This window comes from Canis lupus, chromosome 17 (genome assembly GCF_048164855.1).
Source record: "Canis lupus baileyi chromosome 17, mCanLup2.hap1, whole genome shotgun sequence".
Taxonomy (NCBI): domain Eukaryota; kingdom Metazoa; phylum Chordata; class Mammalia; order Carnivora; family Canidae; genus Canis; species Canis lupus.
This window is the reverse complement of record NC_132854.1, coordinates 35,484,284-35,505,096: the sequence shown is the minus strand read 5'-3', so window position 1 is coordinate 35,505,096 and position 20,813 is coordinate 35,484,284. Positions and strand designations below refer to the sequence as shown.

Below are 20,813 nucleotides of genomic sequence, written 5' to 3'. Positions count from 1 at the left end.
GGACCAATTTTGGCAACTTCTAAGGTAAATTTGCATTGTTTATACTTTTCAAATTGTAATACTGGAAGTCCAAAGTACAGATCAATGTTCAGGTAGGTTACAATTTAAATCTTAGAAAGGATTTGAAATTTTGAGGGTGTTTTTTTTTCTTTTTTTTTTCTTTTTTACTTCCGTTGTTTTCTTGAGGATTAAATGTTTGTTTTACTAGTTTTAGAAACATGACTTTCAAGTCTTTTAAAGATACTGATATAACTATAGACTCTTGGAAATAATTTTTTAATTGCAAACCCACAGGTTAAAAACATAGTAGAAATATCATCAAACTAGTTTGCCTAATACCAATGATACTGATATATAACTTTTTCATTAGTTGTCTTTAAAAAGACAACTAACACACCTCACCTTCCCCATCTTAAGAAGAAAAAAATGATGTTTTATTTTTTAAAGAAAGTCACAAATATTGAAAAGTAGCAAATATAAATAAAGTCCAGAGACATAAAAGTCTGTGTATTCATAGTAAATCATATTCCCTGTATACACCAAGGTCTCCTTGAGAGAAAAGTGTTACACTCTTTTGAGAACTATAAGATTTCTTTAAAGCCATTAAATTTTCCAGTTAATGTTTAAAGTGAGTAAATAATCCAAGGGATGGAGACATTAGTCTGTGTTCAACTAAAATCTAAACTTCTCCATCTAGAATTTTATGCAAAAGACCAATCACATTGAATATATTATGATAACACCCCCTCATGTGCAACAGTCAACTCCCTGGCAGGTACAAATCTTTGAAAGATCTCTGAAAGTTTAAAGTAAATGAAATATACGTGGAATTTAAGAAATAAAGGAGACGTACATAGAAGAAAGGAAAAGAGGGAGGGAGAGAGAGAGAGAGAGAGAGAGAGAGACAAACCATAAGAGATTGTTAACTACAGAGTAAACAGAGGGGTGCTGGAGGAGACCTGGGTGGAGGGATGTGCTAACGCAGGGGTGGGTGTTAAGGGGGCACTTGTGATAAGTATTGGGTGTTATATGTAAGTGATGACACATAAATTCTACTCCTGAAACTAATATTACATTATATGTTAACTAACTAAAATTTAAATAAAAACTTAAACAAAAAAAAGAAAGTAAGTGAAATAGGTAATAGTGAGCTCATGCTCCCCATGTCTTAGAGTCATGGGGACTCTACAGAGCACTGAGCTGTTCAAAACCTACTTTTCAATCCATTTTACTACCTGATGAGCCTCTATTCATCTTTTTCTAGAATATGACTCTTTAAGGTCTTTTTTCAGAAAAATGTTTAATAAGCTTGAAAAATTCTGGTTACTAGGTTCATGACACACTAGGAAGAACAAAAGTAAACAAAAAACAAACAAACAAAAACATCTCTGAGGAGAACAGCACAGCAACTTAAATACATGAAATTGATCCTACTTTAAAAATGAATGTCTATCGTAATGAGTCACATTTCAATTACCTTTGGTGTCTCTGTTCACCAAGCCAGGAAAATATGTAATAAATTTCAGAAAAGGGTCTATTGAAAATAACTTAATATTTTGATTTTCCATTTTGGCATATGATCATCAACTATCTAGAAATTTCACTTACCCTAAAGTGACTTGATGATGTTAACTATGTGAGGCGTTGCTATGCTTAGACTGTCATAAAATCATCTTATTTCATCACTGCTTTGGTAATGAACTACTTACTATCTTTCCCTTAAAAAAAATTAAATATTGATAGACGATTTGGAACCAGGTTAATATGAATCCAATCTTGAATACTTTTCACCCACAAGATAACTGCAACACAAACTTTTCAAATAAAGAATGATTATTAAAATGATTTTTTAAAATCCCCATAACACAGTTCATTGAAAAGTTAATTAAGTCAACAATTCTTAGGCCTTTCTTCTAGCACACCTGAGTCTTTCAAACATAAAACATGAACAGTTAAGGTTTTAGTTACATCTAGCCTATGTGGTACAGAAAAAAAAAATGCCAAATGTTCGGAACAGGAAATTTTATCTTGTTAAATAAAAACAGTTAAGTTTAATATGGCACTGCCTATTTCTTTTCTGAATCTCAAATTTGGCATTAGAATTTCAGCCAGTAGGATTCAATCACTTGAGAAACACGACTAATTAAACAAATGGAAATGATGATACTCGTTCTGTAATTGGGTCATTTTCAGCTGTTGATTTCATTTTTCTATGTTTCAAATTTTCATCTGCAAAATTAGCATAAAAATACAACTCTCCATAGCATTTTCAATAACTTACTGTTAAGTATATACCGTGGTATCTCACTGGGAAAAAAAAAATATATATAAAAAGGAACAAATAGTTTCAATTCAACTCTACAAATGTTTGATAAAGGTCCACAAAGGTGAATGAATTGTTCAGATGTTCTCATAAAAATAAAAGTGAATTAAAGTAGTTATGCTTTCAAAGAGCTTCCTACCAAATATGGCATATGAAATCAGATTATCCATGATGGTATCAAAGCACAGAGAAAGAGAAATGTTACAAAATAAAAAAGAAAACACTGATATGGGAATTCAGAGAAAAGATAAAAACTCTCTTCATCTTGCCAGATTATCCTTCCTGTATCAGTTGTGTTACATGGCAATTGTTTATATGTATATCTCCTCAATAAACTCCTGTGATGGTAAGAATTAATACAAATAAAATCATCATCATTATTATTTTAATTTGCTCATAGGTAGATGAAAAATGGAAAGTGGGAAAATGTGTATAAGTAAATAAAAGACTCAACGAATACACCCAATTACTAGAAATCAAATGAGTTATTTTCATATCTAGTGCATTATTAGAGTTGTTTATGGAATGGAGCTTGTGAAGTCAAGGCTATTCTTTTTTTTGCACATTTTTTAAATTCCAGAAATGAACATCTTTCAGATGTTTCTAATGAAAATGTATTCACATTACAGTTTGAAAAAATAGGAGATATTTTATTGATGTAGTTACTGTCTTGTTTGGATGCATTTCAATCTATTTCAGAGTTCTTATGAACAAAAGCATAAATTTCAAATTCTGAGACCTGGAATTGAATAACCAACCGCTAACAGTTATAAGCTAATTGACCTTGGGAGAGTCACTTGATTCTCTCCTAGCTTCAGTTACTTACCAGGAAAATAGAGATAATAATTTGTAGTTTGAAATTAGTGAGAGGATTAATTAGAATAACTCCTAGCACTATTCTCAGTTTAGCTTCTTTCATTTTATTTTAAATAAAGAAATGGTGATAACCACAATGCAGTTTTGCAAGAAATTCTCATTGGTAGCATTACGTCAGTGTGCACAAGACACATTTGATGGGTATAAATTTCTATGTAAACATATACATATATAAAAACTATGTCATTGACTGAATCTTAATGTTTTGGCATAAATGGGTAGTATTCTTACCTGTTGGTGGGATTATCCCAGGAGACATGAGGCCAGGAACAGAATGTGGCATGATATGAGAGTTCTCTGGGGAGGTGACACTTTGAGTCCTCTTAGGAGGCCTTCCAGGTCTAGAACTGAAACAAACAAACAAAAAATTTTTACAATTAAGCTGTTGTCTTACACATCATTTCAAAGTTGTTTCAAGTGGTAACATGGACTGTAAATAAATTTGTTTCAAGGACGGTTGCTTTTGCAGTTAGATGTAATAGACTTCCATCACTAATTAGATTACATGCTGAATTCATTTTCCTCATTGAAGATCAGCCACTCTTGATGCATAATTCATAGCCTGCACCTCGTTACCTGCTTCTTCATATTAATATCTATACACAGTTTGAATTGCCTCGTTTGCATATGCTAAAGTTCTGCATGCAGCCTTCAGCACGAAAATTATGCACTAACTTGTAATAATTATTACAGTCAGCCTGCTATTGATTTATGAGACTTTTAAAAACCAAATATGTGTAGTACTTGTAATGAATGATATTTTAAGGTTCTTCAGGAAATTAAAAGGCAATGGCTGCCTAAGGAAATGTTCTGCTTGTTTGATTTAATACTACAGTTAGCTGGGAGGTGGAATGAAAGAGTGATTCAGACCTATAGCACATTTTTCGATGATATGTTTTATTACTTCGCACTGCTAGCCTGATATCTAGATGATAAATGACAATACATATCTAATGTGTGAAAAGGTCTTGCAATTTCTTTATTTTTTGTCATTTAAAAGATAAGTCAAGTTATCATTTAACCCTATTCTATTTAAATGAACAGCCCCACTAGGTTGCTTTACTTTTAATACACTAAAATAAATTGGAAAGGCTTAGGATTATTTGCAGGACATTGTTGAGAAACTGCCAGTATAGCCTCTTATATCTGCCTTTAGGATAAATAAAAACACATTGTGTTTGTGTTTTAGCGGTACTTCTCCTTTATATGCCTATTGCATGCGATTAACTTTTAAAATTACAAAAGCAGAAGGTGAAAAGGAGGTAAAGGCTTACTATTTTTGCAAGAGAATAACATGAAGAATATAATTTTAGTAATTCTTGAAACAAATACACTTAGAATTATGTTTTTCCTTTCTGCTTCTGTATCATGAATGTGCTGTTATGAAAGGCTTTCCCATCATCTGGCCAGTAGGTGCCTAGACATCTCAGAACTTCCAGAAAGAGCCTTCATAAGTTCACATTTCCATGTTAGCCTCAACTAAGATCCTTTGCCTATTCAGAAAATTCAAAGATCTTACCTTTACGATTTAGTGTAAGTGATATATGTGATCATTTAACAAACAATTATTAAGCACTTGCTGTTTTCAGAGCAATACACTGTGGAGATTAATTTGGGAGAATGGGTTCTTTAGTCTTCAGAAGCTTATGCTCTTGCCTAAGGGGGGAAATCTGGTGCATAAATAACCATGGCACACACCAGAATGTGCTAAGTGTCATAAGAAAGTTACAATCTGAATATTAATCGGAGGTTAATCTGGATGATGAGACTTCCATGTTAGGGAAGAGAGATAAGATTTCCTGACAGTAGAAGCATTAGAAAACAATTCTGCAGGACAGAGAGAAAAAGAATGGAGGGAAAGTGCACTCCAGTGAGAATATGAGAGAGGAAGGAAACATGACAATTAATGGATGTACAGAATTATCTCCAGTGAGCCAAAACAGGCCAAGGAAGATGAGAAGCAAAGGTGGATAATGCTAGATTTACAACTTGGGGCCAGATCCTGAAGGCCAGATCCTTTGAACCAAAAGCAAGGAGACTGTGAGTTTGTTTTGCTATTCCATAAGGACACCCTCCCTCATACTGTAGTATCTGTATAGCTACTTATTTTGATTTGTCATTATTATTCTTCATCTTCAACCGTTTCGTTAACTCTTGTTATTTGCCTAGGATTAATCAAGCATCTGATAGCCTCCAGTCTTCCTGAGTTATCCTGCTATTGACATCCCTGAGATGCTAAGGAATAATGGCTAAATGTATATCTGTAGCCTAGGTCTTCCTCCTGGGATTTAGATAGATTAATGCCTGTTTAGTGGAAATCTCTGCTTAGATGTTCTTTAATAATCTAAGACTCAGCTTATCCAAATCTGAACTCAGCATCTTATCCATTAAAACCTATTTCTCTTTCCTTGGTTCAGCAAAATGGCACCTAACTGACTAAGCTAAAAATCCAGGACTCAGCTATGTCTTTTCCTCCCCTTGTATACTCAGATATCATCTCAATGAAGATGTCTCTCTGATCCATTTTCCTTTCTCTATTCCTACTTTCATCTTCCAGGTCAGTACCTCATTTCTTATTTGATCTACTGTTACAGTCTTCTGAACTCTTCTAAATCTATCTCCCAACTTTGTTCCACTGTAAAGTCTAGAGTTGAGAGTCAAAATAATTTTCCATACTGATCTCAGAAAGATTTTTCTAAAATTCAAATTTGATCATGTTTTCCATTTGCTTAAGATATCAGTAGTTCTCTATAAGATTCACACTCCTTATCACAGCACCAAAGCCTTCCAACGCTCCTGCCTACTATTCCAATCTCACCATTTTATTCTTACATTCATGGCCCCCTGAATGAAGAGTGTCACAAGTTGCTTTAGTGTCCTATTGCACTACCTTTATAAATGCTGCTTCCCTTGCCACCAAGATCTTTTCTACACCAACTCACCCTCATCTCCATTTCACCTGGCTAACTTGAGTAAACTTTAATCATCCTTCTTACCAACCAGCATACTATATACAACAGCATCCTTATACTAACCAGCATACTAAGTAGGTATGCTTCCTATGCACTATGATAATCTATGGTGTACAACTCTTTCTGCACGGATCATGGTAATCTGTGCATTTGTTTTAATTTCCAGCATATTTAGCAAGAAAGTATATAAAATATATCTTTATATCCTTTAAACTTAACTCAATGCCTGGATTATTATATATTTACTTTCCTTTTTCTTTTTTTCACTCTATGTATTGAAATAAGTTTTAATCCATTTTAAGAAGTCGTTTCCCCCCAAAATTCCTCAAGTATCCTACTTTATCCATTCCAGTGCTCTGGAATTTTCCAAGAAATGAAAAGTAAGTCTTGACAAAAGTTTGGAATTTTGAGTCTAAGGATTATCCTAAATATGCATCAGAAGTCCAGAGAAAGAGCACAGAGATATTGAGAGACCTCAAGCAAGATGCCATGGAGAAAGTGAAAAAGGAAAAGGAAACTAACATTTGAAAGTTTTAGCAGTTTAATTTGTTTTGCTTTTAAAGAAAATGCAACTGTTTAAGAGTACTTTATTACTCAGGCCACAGGAGCTGTCCTCACTGCCCTCACTCGGGAAGTAGAAGTCAGGCTACTAAGTAGGAACAGGTTAGTTCATGCTGTGATTAGAATAGACCCAGTGGGCTCCTTTCACCCCAGATCTCTCCCGCCCAATCTATCACACTGCCTCCAATGCCACCAATAGAGATTTAGTGCTTTCAGTATTGAAGCTTTAAGGTCTTTTAAAGCCTTCCATTAAAATACCCCTGGTGGTAGCAACACCCTAAAGCCATCAACTAATACCCAACTGAGAATTACTTTACAATTAGAAGAGAGCACAATTTTGAGATGTCTACTCAAAGGATAGAGGGGACCAGAAAGAAGAAAATATTTAAAGGATAGTCAAATCACTTATCCTTGAATAAGAATTTTCAAGAATAAGAATAAGACCACTAGAACTTCTCCTTGGAGTTTTACATAATGTCCTGGCAGAGGGAAAGTTAGAAGGTTTATTTATTGACAAGACTTTCCTCCATCCTTCATGACCTACAGTTCGATTAGATCCTCTTATTGATGGGTTTGGTATTTTACCTTTACTGTGGTCTTAGTCACTAACTACCAGAGGGTTCATCTCTAGAGAAGATAACTGAATTGTAAAATACTTGAATATTTAAATTACCTTCCACAGAGCTGTAGGGAAATTCCAAGAGAACCTGTGTAGTACTCCGCCCCTCTGGCCACACATGTATTGTCTTGATAACTCTATTTTCAAATACCAGCACTACCAATTTACTAGAAAATACAGCTTTGATCAAGACACAGGTTAGGTGTAAGTTATCTGAAAACATCTGATTAAATCAGGATTTTTTTTTTTAAGTGGATCTGTTTACTTTGTAAGAAATAAGTTATTCTTGGAAAGAAAAATAAAAACAACTGAAAAGATGAAATGAAACAATTAGCAAAAGCATTTCTTGTTGGAATGATCAGTAGCCTCAATAGTAGCCACCTTCAAGCCTCCTTATCTATAATAGTAACCCAGATCTACCCCAGAGGATTAGAATAGCTGAACTTTCTTAGTTCTAACCAAAGCAGAAGACCTCACTTAAATAAATTATTACCCTTAACAGCTTGAATGAAATCAAATTTATGACTTTGGTAATTGTTTTTGCCAGCTTTACACATGAGCCATAGTACAGCCTTTGGTATTTTCAACCATCTGCATTCAAAGAAGAGAGAAATGGCTTAGAGGTGTCCAAATCCACACTTAATGACTCACTTACTTGGGAATCCACCCAGGTACACTCTTTCCTGAAGTTCTGAATGAAAATGCTTTCTTTTCTAGATAGATCACTGGGCAGATGTCTGCCTTAGTTCACACCATTAAATCTGTCTCATGCTAATTTCTGTCTCTCTCTCGCATAACTGTGTTTAGCAACTTTTCCTAGTCCTTTATTGTACTTATTCAGGGTGAAGTCAAAATTAAACTTAAAAAGAGAAAACTGAATTGATATAAATTAATAAGAAGCTAGGTGCATCCAAAGACTGGATCATTTAAAATGTTAGGGGAGGGTACAGCACAGACTTTTCAATCCCCCACCTTCACTGTGCACATCTTCTGCTAATCTTTTCAGTAGTCTTTGAGATATTAAGTTCAATTTTCCTCCTGAGAGTCAGAGCAGAGAAACATGTAAAATCCAGGAAGAGACTGTGATGCCTGTAAGTCAGGAAATGCAAAAGTAGCTACCTAGCAAAAATTTTTTTCCAAATCCTACCATCTTAAAGAAGAGTCCCATTCAAATATTCAGTCCATTCATCCATCTATTTGACAGAAAGGAGCTCCTGTACAAGCAATGGGCTAGACATTACTTTGAAGAAGAAAACAAAATGAAATAGTCTGTGGGATAGTAGTGCAGAACTAAAACACATGGCAGCAAGTGAGCATTGATTTTAGTCTTGGAATACAAACAAGCATTTAGAAGTGAAAGTAGCTTGCTCCATGAATTTCCAAGAGTTCATTTGCTTTCTCCCCAGAAAAGTTCCAATTGTGTGTTTATATTCTGCATATTTTTTCTAGCAAACTACTTCTACAAAGCCAAGCCAAAATATATGAGAACTATGACTAAATACATAGTCAAATATATGACATAGGCACACACACATACACATACACATTCTTATTTCTAACTGGAAAGGAACAATTTCTTTAATGATTTACATATCCACTTGAACATTTTGAAGTCATGAATAATGTTTATAAAGAGACTATGAGAAAATGCTTATGTTCCAAGTAAGATGAAAATGATGGAATCTATAGATATGTACATAATGGAGCACAGGAGCGATAGAGAAATTAAGTAAAACAAGTAATATACATAGAAAAAAGACTGGAAGGAAACATACTAAAATATTAGAAGGGATAATCATTGGTTGAGGAAATACATATTTTTTCTATATCTGAAGATTTTTAATTGTCAAAAACATATCTTAATTTAAAATATAAAAACAAACCTTTAACATTAATTTGTTTGACACTTTAATGACTGACCATATTTTTTAGATAATTCATTGTGGAAAAACTATGATCCTGGCTAAACTTGATCAATGCCTGAAATTTACCTCTACACATACCAAAAACTAGATATAATTTATCCTCTTAATCTTTATGTTCAGTTCTAAAATATCTAATAAAAAGCAGATAACTATATGTAAAAATATTAACCTGTAAGAACTATAAAACTAATCTAAAATATGAAAAGTACAATCACTGATATCTTCCAAATTAAACCAGCCTCATAAAATTGATCTATCAACATAAAAAATGCAAAGAACCTCTTAAGATTAATGTATGTTATGTATTTCACTAAAAGAAACAGCTGATTTATAATCCTCAGTTTATAAATGGGTCCTTTTCCTTTAGAAATATCTCCTTAACTTGCTAGTTGAATTTTTTTCAGCTCTCTAAAAGACAACAATATAAATAATTCAGATAGTATACGATTACCATGTATTCCCTTTGCATGGAACTTTATTTTTTCTATAGACAGTAAAATTTTGAAGGATACAATACTTTTTTCAATGATGACAAAAGAGAGCACTTTCCCAAACTCATACCTTTCATTTGTTTGGATTTTCTGTGTTCTCTGTATAGGCAGGTGTCTCCAGCCATGTGTATTTCTCAGTACAAACAGATTATGAACTAACTCATCAAAGAGATGATTTTCCATAGTCACCAAAATACCAAGTTCCACAAGGCAGGCACTTAAAATGACACCAGCTCTGAGGAGACACCCTCAGATTACTACTCATGAGCACAAAGCAACCAATATTCCTTCAGCTCTTATAGGGTAGGTATCATAAATAATTGTATGCCCCTAAAATTCATACATTGAGACCCTAAACCTAATTGTGATGGTATTTGGAGATAGGGCCTTTGGAAAGTAATTAGGCTTAGATGAGGACATATCAGTGTGGACCTCATGATAAGATCAGTGCCCATGTAACTAGAGACACCAGAAAGCTTGTTTGCTTTCTTTCCACTATGTGAGGACACAGTAAGAAGGCCATCTACAACCAATGAAGAGAAATACTACCAAAAATCAACTATGCTGGTACCCTGATCTCAGACTTCCACCTCCAGAACTATAAGAAAATAATTTTCTGTTGTTCACATCATCCAGTCTATGATATTTTGTTATGGCGACCTGAGCTAGACTAAGAGAGCAGAAAATTCTGTATATAACTGAACAAATACATATACAAACACAAAATTTCCCTTGAAAAAGAATTAAAAATAATTTGTGAAAAATGATCTGTGCTCAAATTAATTTGGGAAATGCCCAGTCAATCCTATTTTAAGTACATGTATTTTGTGGAAGAACCTCACAAATTCCCAAAACTTTTAATATTTTTTTTGTAGGACAGTTTCTCAGAGTTTTCCTATGCTGATATGTATTATAAATCTCTAAGAATGTGGTAAAATAGGCATTCATGAAACTTAGTTTATCATGAAAACTGTTATTTCCAGTGAGTTTGTTTAGAGACTAGTGTTCTAGTGGAATAAGTTCTTCCTAACAGTATGCTTATATTTAATTATGAAAATCCCTCATGCCTCAACATTACCAAACCATTCTGTGTCAAGGTCACGTGACAATTGTCACATGCAAATTATTCTCTAGAAACAAGAAAAGCAGGAATTCACATATTCTACAAAGTTGATGTAAGACTTGATAATTACTCAAAATAGAAGGTTAACATAATTAAACTAAAATCATCACTAACAAAAAATAAATAGGAGTTAGAATTAGCTACTCTGGTGAGGAAGAATTATTGTCACCCCTGACTTCATAACTCATGCTATCTAGGCCTGAAATTGTACCAGAAACTTACCTAACACAAAACCTGTTGCACAGGTCATTGACAAAATATCTGGGTCTCCAGCTTAGTTAGAGTTATTAATACTGAATAAGAAATTATCCCCAGAAGAGTTATAATATATCAGAATGTAACTAAGTTATTCTTAAGCATCTGTATATTGAGTTAACAAATAATGACAGCCAAAATACTAAAGAGAGTCCCTGTTGGACAGATTACATACTTGGGATAATCTAGTCCTTAACATTGACAAGCCCTTCTCCCTTTTTTTACAATCTATACATAAATACCACATTAAAAAATTCTTCAAAATTCATATAATATATTTAGTTATATTAATCACAGAATTGATATAATAATCTTAGTTTAGATTCCTTTATTTATGGAATATGTTTTTTAAGATTAACCTTTAACAAAGCAAAGGTCTTAATATTATATCATTCTATTAAATTATTATTATTGTATTATTTGCAATGTCATTTAGGAACATGCTTGTCTAGAAAGCTAAATATTTTTAACTTTTTAGTCACCTTATAATTTTCTCTTCTTCTCATAAGCCTTCCAAGACACAGATGAATCTACCACAAAACATATTTTTTTACATTCTTATCTACAAAGAATGACTACTCCTAAAATAATTAGAAACAATAGTGCATGGCTTTCTTGAGGTTTTGAGATGATTTAATACTTTATCAGCTCATTTTTCACAGTTCCTGTCATATCTTAAAACCATATTCTACAGAAGTTAAATTTAATATTAAAAGATATTCCAACTAAAATAGGCACTATCTAAACTAATCTTTTTGCAAACACTGGGCTCTATAGTCACAAAGAAAAAGTTTTACTTTTTAACATTTTTTCAATTTCAAATGACTATATCTTCTGCAATTATTGTTGGTTATATTGTGTTTGAATCAATAGCAATGTAATCTTTTATTTCACTGGCACATACCATGACCTGTTCCTAAATGTGCAGTGGCTCTGTTTGACTATTAATGTTTTTATAGATCATCTTGAATTTGACTCCAAAATACACCCATTACTCCAATCACAAAATAATATCCAATTCTCCTCTGTAGCAGGTGCCATTTCCAACACTTGAATGCCCCCTTTCCAAATGTTTTCATTTTATTGTGGAATAGTTCATAAAATAAAATAATCACAGTTGTATTATATTATCTAATCCATAGGCACTGGGCTAAGTTCACTATATGATCTAACTCTTAATATTGGTAACAAATCTTTAAGATAGGTATTATTATTATCCTTATTTTACTGATGAGAAAACTGAGACACAAGAAAGAAAAATGCCATACTCAATATCCCATATATAAAATGTAGTAGAATGGGGTTGGGATGGGAGTTAGGATAAATAGGCAAAGCATAGAGATTTTTTAGGATAGTGAATATACTATACATGATACAATAATGGTGGATGTGGTTGATATGGACCGTTATACATTTGTCCAAACCCATGGAATGTACAACACCAAGAATGGACCTTAATGTAAACCACAGACTTTGAGTGATTATGATGTATCAGTGTAGGCTCATTAATTGTTACAAATGTACCTCTCTGGTGGGGGATACTGACAATGGAGGAGGTTGTGCATGTGTTGAAGGCAGAGGATATATGGAAATCTTTGTACCTTCTGCTCAATTCTGTTGTAACGTAAAACTTCCCTTAAAAAATAAGTCTTAAAAAAAAAAAGTTATAGAATCAGGTTGTGAATCAAGGCAATCTGGTCCAGAGGCCAAGCTCTGAGAACCATGCAATCTGCCTCTGTAGCATATTTGTTTGTTCATTTAGTCAACAAACATTAAATGTTAATGTGCATGACCTTATAATGTGTTCTGGAAATACCAATAAGATATTGTCCCTGAGTTCAAGTAGCTCAGTCTATTTTTGGAAATGGATGTATAAAGAATTGCAATAAATCATGTTAAATACTGCAGTAAAAGTTCCAAGGGAATGTTGTAGGAACATCACAGTAGGGGTACCTCTGGAAAGAAGAGATAAGAGCAAACAGGAGTCAGTAACTTGAAGAAGAGGAGAGAGGACTGAGTAAGAAAACATCCATAGCACATACCTCCCTTATACACACACACAAATACATATTTCTGTAATGAAATCCTGTATTAATCAAATCCATGCTCATCTTTTCTTCCTTATGGTAAGTTTCACATAATACAGCACATAATCTTTTTCAAATAGTTTCATAGGTCATAACTCATCTCTTCATTTGTCTCCATACTTCTGATCTTGAGAAATATGCTAGATGTGTGGTATGCATTGATTTTTGGTAAAATGTCCTTAGGATGTTATGATTCATTTATCTACTTTGAATGTATCTTTGTTGTAAATGTTTTATTTTAGGGGAATTCAAAAACAAGTTGGTGTTATATAATCAATTGTGTGGACTAAATCTAAATCTAACCAGTAATTAATCCATCTCCCTTTCAATATTTTACTCTGACAGGGGTTTGTATCCAGAACAAGGAAACTCATTAATGACTCAATTGAGTTTTATCATTTCAAAATAATTTTCACCTCAATCTTGATCACATTTGTTTCTATATTTTTTTAAGTAAGTTGTAGGCCCAATGTGGGGTTTGAACTCACAACCCCGAGATCAAGAGTTACATGTTCTATTGACTGAGCCAGGCAAGCACCCCTACTACATATTTTTAATATACAAGATGAAGATATTTTATAAAGAAAAAAATCACTATCAACAACAATAAAGATTTTTTAAAGAAAACTATAGTAAATGTGCATCAATGCACATTGCTGTTTACTGTTCTGAAGCAATTAGAATAAATTTCTGGTAAAGTAAATGTTCACACACAAAAACCATTTGGTATAAGCACCGACACTGATAAATTACAAAACTAGATGCAATAGTTATGTTTATATTAAACTATTGGTGCTTAGAGATGTAGCTTCAAATGAGGTTTAAAAACAGAGTCTATAAAATCAAAACTGAGAAAATCTTGTCTCCTTGCCTGTGAATGCAGAGGTAAGATGGCTGACTCAACCTAAAATACATGTTTTCACCTTCCACTGACAAGTTATTTGTTTGCTACAGCTGAAGAAAATGTACGTAACTAATTTATTTGAGAAACCTGTTAGAAAAAGAATACATTCACCATTCCCCTCCACCGTGTAATATATGGGGAGCTGTCAAGAAATGTAGTCATGAAGCACAGAGATTCAGATAACACCCCCAGAATTCAGACCTTCTGACAACTTTTTGATACTCCCAGGAGAATTCTAGGCCTATGAACTAATGAAAGGATTATATTAAGGCAGACAAAGGTATGCTGTTTCCAGCCTGCAGAGATTTAATAACATGCTTAATTCATTATCTGACATAGATGTTACATAAGCACCAAACATTGCTATTAATATGGTTTACATTAATTGAATTCTATTTAATACTTTATGAAAGTGTTTTCTTTAATGAATGGCCTTTTAATACTAATGCTCAATATTATTAAAAATTATGATATAAACTGCCTGTACCACAGAGTTGAAGAAGACATTGACAATTGTCCTTTCAAGCTTGAATAGACATTGTTTTATCATGGGAGTTTTTTTCTCCCAGAATACTGTGCAGAGACTGCTTTTTAAATCCCAATCATTATGTTAATTCCTATGTTTTTGCATTTATTTATCTGTACCCAAATCATAATCCAAAATGCTAAAAAAAAGTATTGCCTTAATACTGTTACTTAAATGACTAAATGATAAGAGCTTACATTGAAAGGTGACATATTTATATGTACCAGGATTTCTTCTGAGCACCTCATGTGTATCTTTTCATTTAATTCAATAATTTTGTGAGTTATAAATATTTCCATTTTCTAAATATGGAAACTGAGGCAGAGATTTGTTAAAATACAGTGCTACTATGAATTTAAAAAGATTTTTTCTTATTCATGGTTCAAATGGAAAATTGTTTTATGGTTAAGTATTGTGGCCAGCATTATTTCACAGAGAATTCTATGAAGACAACAGCTATTACACTTTATTTTTTAAAACAAATGATAGAATTCTGTATTTTAGTTGATTTATCTATTAGAAGGAGTTTCTGATATCTAGAACTCTGCCTCAGATGCATGGTCAGAAAAAATGACTCTCAAAGTCCATGAGTCTATATCTGATGACACATTCCAATGTGTTCCTTTCTTCCAACATTACCAGACCCACAGACATGTGTTGGGTAAACACTGGATACAAAGACCAGTCCTAAATACTATGACAGAGAGAAGGACAACAAAATGTAATCTTTTCTCCAAGAAGGAGTTTCTTATTGGTAGAATATGCAGTTAATTATGATAATAAGTCCCAAATAATCAAAAAATTAATTTTTCAAATACTATAAAGAGGGAATCAGCATTTGTAGTGGGTCTTGAAATGTGAGTGTGGGTTTTGACTGGTAGAGATAAGTGAGAGGCATTGAAAGTTTCAAACAGCATGATCAAGGGCTCTAAGGCAGAAAGTAAGTAGAACATGAGAAATTATAGGTAGATTAAGACTTCAATGGATGCTCCACTTCTACAGAATTTCTAGATGATCTTTATAGATTTAGTATGTCTCTTGTGTGTTTTTTAGTCCAGGCTATATGGTAAGACTTTGAGGGAATAACCAAGGCTGTTTTTTCTGTAGCCTTCCCTGACTTTCCAGTACAGAGAGCAGTTAATTGTGTGAATTCTGTAGTATCAAAACTACCAATAGGTGTGGGTGATTGAAGGACCTATTGTAAAAGGCAAGGCAAATATTGAGAGGCCAAGAGTGGGCATCCTAAAAGGGCAATGCATAATCTAATTATAACATTCATACTTAGGAAGTGATAGTATGTGAAATATGATGGCTCACAATTTTGTAGATTTTCATGATGAGATGTGAGTGAAAATTCAGCTAGCTAACTATTGTCAAGATAGAGATTAAAAATCATCAAATTTAATAATAACTGAATTTAGTATGTGACTGTCATTATGCTAATACTTTGATATGCACTGTATTATTTACTTCAAAGTAACTCTATCAGAAAAATATTGTCCTTGGGCCCATTTTACAGATGAATGGAATGATGGAGAGAGGATAAGTAATCCTAAATAGGCTATAGACTGCTAAGGTAGAAAAGCAGAATAGTATCAGGTCTGACATCCAATTCCATTCTGAATTGCCATGCTAATCAGAAATGTTTTAGCTCTAAAGAAATTTACATTAGAAGTAAAAAGCCATATGGAGATGAATTTTTGAAATTTACTTTCAAGGCTATATTTCTATTCTACAACTCCAAACGCATTTGCTATTTTGAAATACATGTACTATTTTGCCTCCATACCTTTGCACTTGCGCTTCCTGGAATGATCTTCAGCTAGAGGTCTCCATACTTCACCATCCCTAACCCTCACACATCATGTCACTGGGTCCAGTTTATAGTTCTGCTCTTTCACCCCAATGTATGTTTAGACTGACTATGGTTTAGAAATGCTAATAAGCAAGAAAATATATAGTAACTGTGATTTGTCCAGATAGGCTCCATGTGGGAAAGAATTTTTGAATATGTTTTGTTCCCTGTTCTATACTCAAAATGTAGAAAGAGTGAAAACTCAGTAGGTACTTATAAAATGAAAAAAAAAATGAATGAGTGGGTGAAAGAAGGAATAGATGCTCACTGCTGATCTATGGCCATCTGAATCTACACTGTCTTAGTAGCTATTTAAGTACCTGAGAGACTGGAGCTGTGACATGTCAAAGTGTTTTGTATGGTGTTAATTTGATAATGATGATAAAGTGAAAGACCTCTGAGTTTTTGTACTCTTTGCATTATCCTTCTTCTACCTAACTGAATACTCTGGATCTTAGTGCTTCAAAATGATATGGGTTGGAAAGAGAATACTCCAAAAATTTTAAACTAATTGCAAAATGTGAAGCTTGAAATCATCAACTAGGGTATTCTATGCCCAAACACGTACAGTTTTGAACCTGGTTTTAAAATCTGGACACTGGGACACGTGGGTGGCTCAGTGGTTGAGCATCTGCCTCTGGCTCAGGGAGTGATCCTGGAGTCCTGAGATCGAGTCCTACAGCAGACTCCCTGCATGGAGCCTGCTTCTCTATGTCTCTGCCTCTCTCTCTCTCTCTCTCTCTCTCTCTCTGTCTGTCTCTGTCTCTCATTAATAAATAAATAAAAATATTTAATATTTATTTTAAAAATAAAATCTGGACACATGTATTTGAAAATGTAATTCATACTTTCACAATAAAGTGTGCATTTCTAATCATTTGATTTAATCAATGTATCTACATAGACATCAAAAGTAAACCATCTTGAGACTAAAACTTTATTCTCATAGATTCCTCCCTACATATGCATGATTATATACAAAAAGTAAAATACTGCATTTAATAACAATTGTAAGGCTATATTATTCAAAACATGGCATCAGAATAATTCACTTGTTATTTGGAAAGCTGAGATTCCCATTTTATGCATTTAAGGAAGTAGGTTAAGTAATTACAGACTTAAAAAATTGCAAAGGACTAAAGGAGACTATACTTCAGATAATAAAGAACTTTATAAGAATGACATTTGTGACAGAAACTATTAAAAAATGATTGATAGAATTACCTGCATAGAAATTAAGAACGATTTTAGGAAAACTAATTTTGAAAGATTAGTGGCAAAACAGGAAAATTATTATATATCAAAGACAGAAGATTATTGCTTTAATTTATAAACAATAAAGAATTTGATATTAAATGGCAAAAGAATACAAATAGAATTAACACAAATATAGAGTAATAAGCATTTTTTAAAAACTACAACCTCACTAGTAAAAAGGGAATTCAAGATCAGATCAAATACAAAATATCATATTCTGTCCATCACTGACAGAGTACATACATTGCATATTTCTCAAGGACCATTGGCCTAATGTATCAAAAATACTTTATTAGTTTTTGAATCTTCTAAATATTTGGCAATGAACAAGGTTTTGCTTTGTTTTGTTTGCTTTTCATCACAAAAGTAATAAAGTAGAGCATCCAGGAGATGGAATCAGTGATATTAAAATTATTTTTCAAACACCAGGAAAAACTAACATGTAATGCTCTGAAAATATTAAAAGTAATTGTGTATGTACCGAAGAGTATTTTATTTTAGAAACATTAGCATAAAGTGATGATAAATAATTAGAAGGAGATCCTAGATTGCCTGCATATCAGGAGAATAACCTCTAGACTTTATTGACTAGAATTTATAACTTGGCTATTTGCCTTAGGTCAAGTTTAGCCTCCAAAAGTCTATATATCAAGAGGAGCTGCAAAAGCAAAGAAATGTTTTTGCCACAAAATATGTCAAAGTTAAAAAAAAAAAAAACTGATGATAAATGAAGACATGTGGATGGCTAACTACATGAAAAAAATTTCAGCTTTACTTACACCTTGAGGTGGTCAAGTTTCAAATTGTTTTTTTCTTTTTGCTAACATTTAGTCTGACTTTTCTAAAAACTACCTTTCATTTTACCAAACACAGGGCTTCTTTAGACCTCAAAAATGAATTTTATTAAATCTTGAGATCTCCCTGTTTGAGAAAAAGTAGTGAAGCAGTGTCTCCTTATTTATGAGGGGGATACATTATAAGACCCACAGTGGATGCTTGAAAGCACAGATAATACCAAACTCTCTCTATATTATGTTTTTTCTTACACGTACATACTTACGATAAAGTTTAGCTTATAAATTAGGCACAGTAAGAGATTAACAATAGTTAATAATAAAATAGAAAACCGTTAACGATGTACTATAATAAAAGTTATGTAAATGTGGTCTCTCTCACTCTCAAAATATTTTATTGTACTATACTCACCCTTCCACCTCCTGTGATGATGTGAGATGATAAAATGCCTACATGATGAGATGAAGTGAGGGGAATGACATAGGATCTGTGATGCAGCATAGGCTACTACTGGCCTACTTGATATTATGCAAGAAGGAGGATCATCTGCTTCCAGACCATGTTGACATCAGGTAACTGACCACAGATGAGGAGGGACTATTATATATCTTCCTACAAGATATGGTCTCTTTGGTATAGAAACTCCATACTCTTTTTGTTGGGTTTATTGATAAGATTTATGATACCTAAATAGGTGGTGTGTGATGAGAAGTTAATGAGCAAAGCCTAGTAGTATGTAAGGTATCAATCTGAACAGGATTAAAAAGAACAATGGTCGAATTTTGCTATAGAATACATTTTGAAGCAATCCAAGAAATTTCTCTTTTTAAGCTTCCACACAAAACTATTCATGACGTTGGAAAAAAATATTTGAAAAGAATGCCAAAACTTGTATTAACTCTCTCAACTAAATACTAAGAATATATAAAACTGTCATAGATTCACTGTATGTCAAAATATTAATTCATTTTCATTAAAAAAATTTTAAAATGATGCTCCTTTTCTTATTTTGCTGGAGTCCTATATTTGTACTGCCTAAAACAGTTGATTGCATGTTCTTAGTTTTAACTGCACCTGTTCTGTTGTTATCACAGTTTTGCTAGACTTCCTTGACTAATGTACTCTGAAATTCTGTGAAAAGCATATATGTGCACATGTGCATGCATTCTCCACACATTGGAACATTTTCCATACATGATGAAGCCAGTGGTGATGGCAAATGGATGGAAAAATAGGAAAAAGAAAAGACAAATAAAAAAATTGATCTCAGCAAAAACTGAGAGAAATTTCTGCTGTTGAGAAAGCAAGTCCGGGAACATATGACAGGAAATAAGCCATTTTAATTTATAAAGTGACATTTACAAAAGTGCTATAGAGTACATGAAATCACTGAGACTGGACTAGCCCCAGTATGCACAGATATACTAATATTCTAATATTGTGCAAAGGAAAATGTTGTTATCTTTTTTCCCTGTTGTAGAACCAGTGTACATAATGTAAACTTCATGTTTGAAAATAACAATTAATGCATGATGATGTTTCCAGACATTTAACATCCCTCACCATGACTTAGTTTTACTTGGTTAAGAGAAGTTCAAAAAATTAACTTTTCATAAGTTTAAAGCAAAATTCATTAACTTTGACTTTAAAAGAACTGCAGTTCCTTGAAAGGCTTCTAAATTTTAACTTTAAGGATGCCTGGGTGGTTCAGTGGTTGAGTGTCTGCCTTTGGCTCAGGGTGTGGTCCTGGGGTCCTGGGAACGAGTCCCACATCAGGCTCCTCGCAGGGAGCCTGCTTCTCCCTCTGCCCATGTCTGCCTCATTCTTTGTGTCTCTCATTAATTAATTAATTAATTAATTAATTAATTCTTTAAAAAATAAATTTTAACTTTAACTAGTGGATTATTTCCTAGTAACTTTTCCTGATTTATAGATTAAAGAATACAAACCAGGCCTCAACCAACCTAAAATCTAAATTCAGACTTGCTAATAAACCTTTACCAGTCTCCTTGATCTTCAAGCATGTAATAGATATTCATAATTTGTCAGAAGGACTGATACACATATATATGCGGAATTGAGGTACACACACAAAGCTATTAAGTGACAGCAGTGTTCCTTAACAGGAACAGATTCATTACAGTAGATCTTTTTTCACAAATGGTTATGTGTATGAACCTACAAAAAACCAACAAATATGAATGTTTATTAAATTATTATATGATCAAGATATACTCTTAGGTA

At 33.1% G+C, this 20,813-nt stretch overlaps 1 protein-coding gene across 1 annotated transcript in view; it reads right to left on the bottom strand.

The window, feature by feature from the left end:
- The window catches only part of DACH1 (dachshund family transcription factor 1), a 423,769-nt gene that overhangs the window by 240,436 nt on the left and 162,520 nt on the right, over positions 1-20,813 (bottom strand). Inside the window, exon 2 of the mRNA XM_072782825.1 lies at positions 3,431-3,546. Coding sequence (XP_072638926.1) covers positions 3,431-3,546 — 116 coding nt within the window. The remainder of the gene's footprint in view (positions 1-3,430; positions 3,547-20,813) is intronic.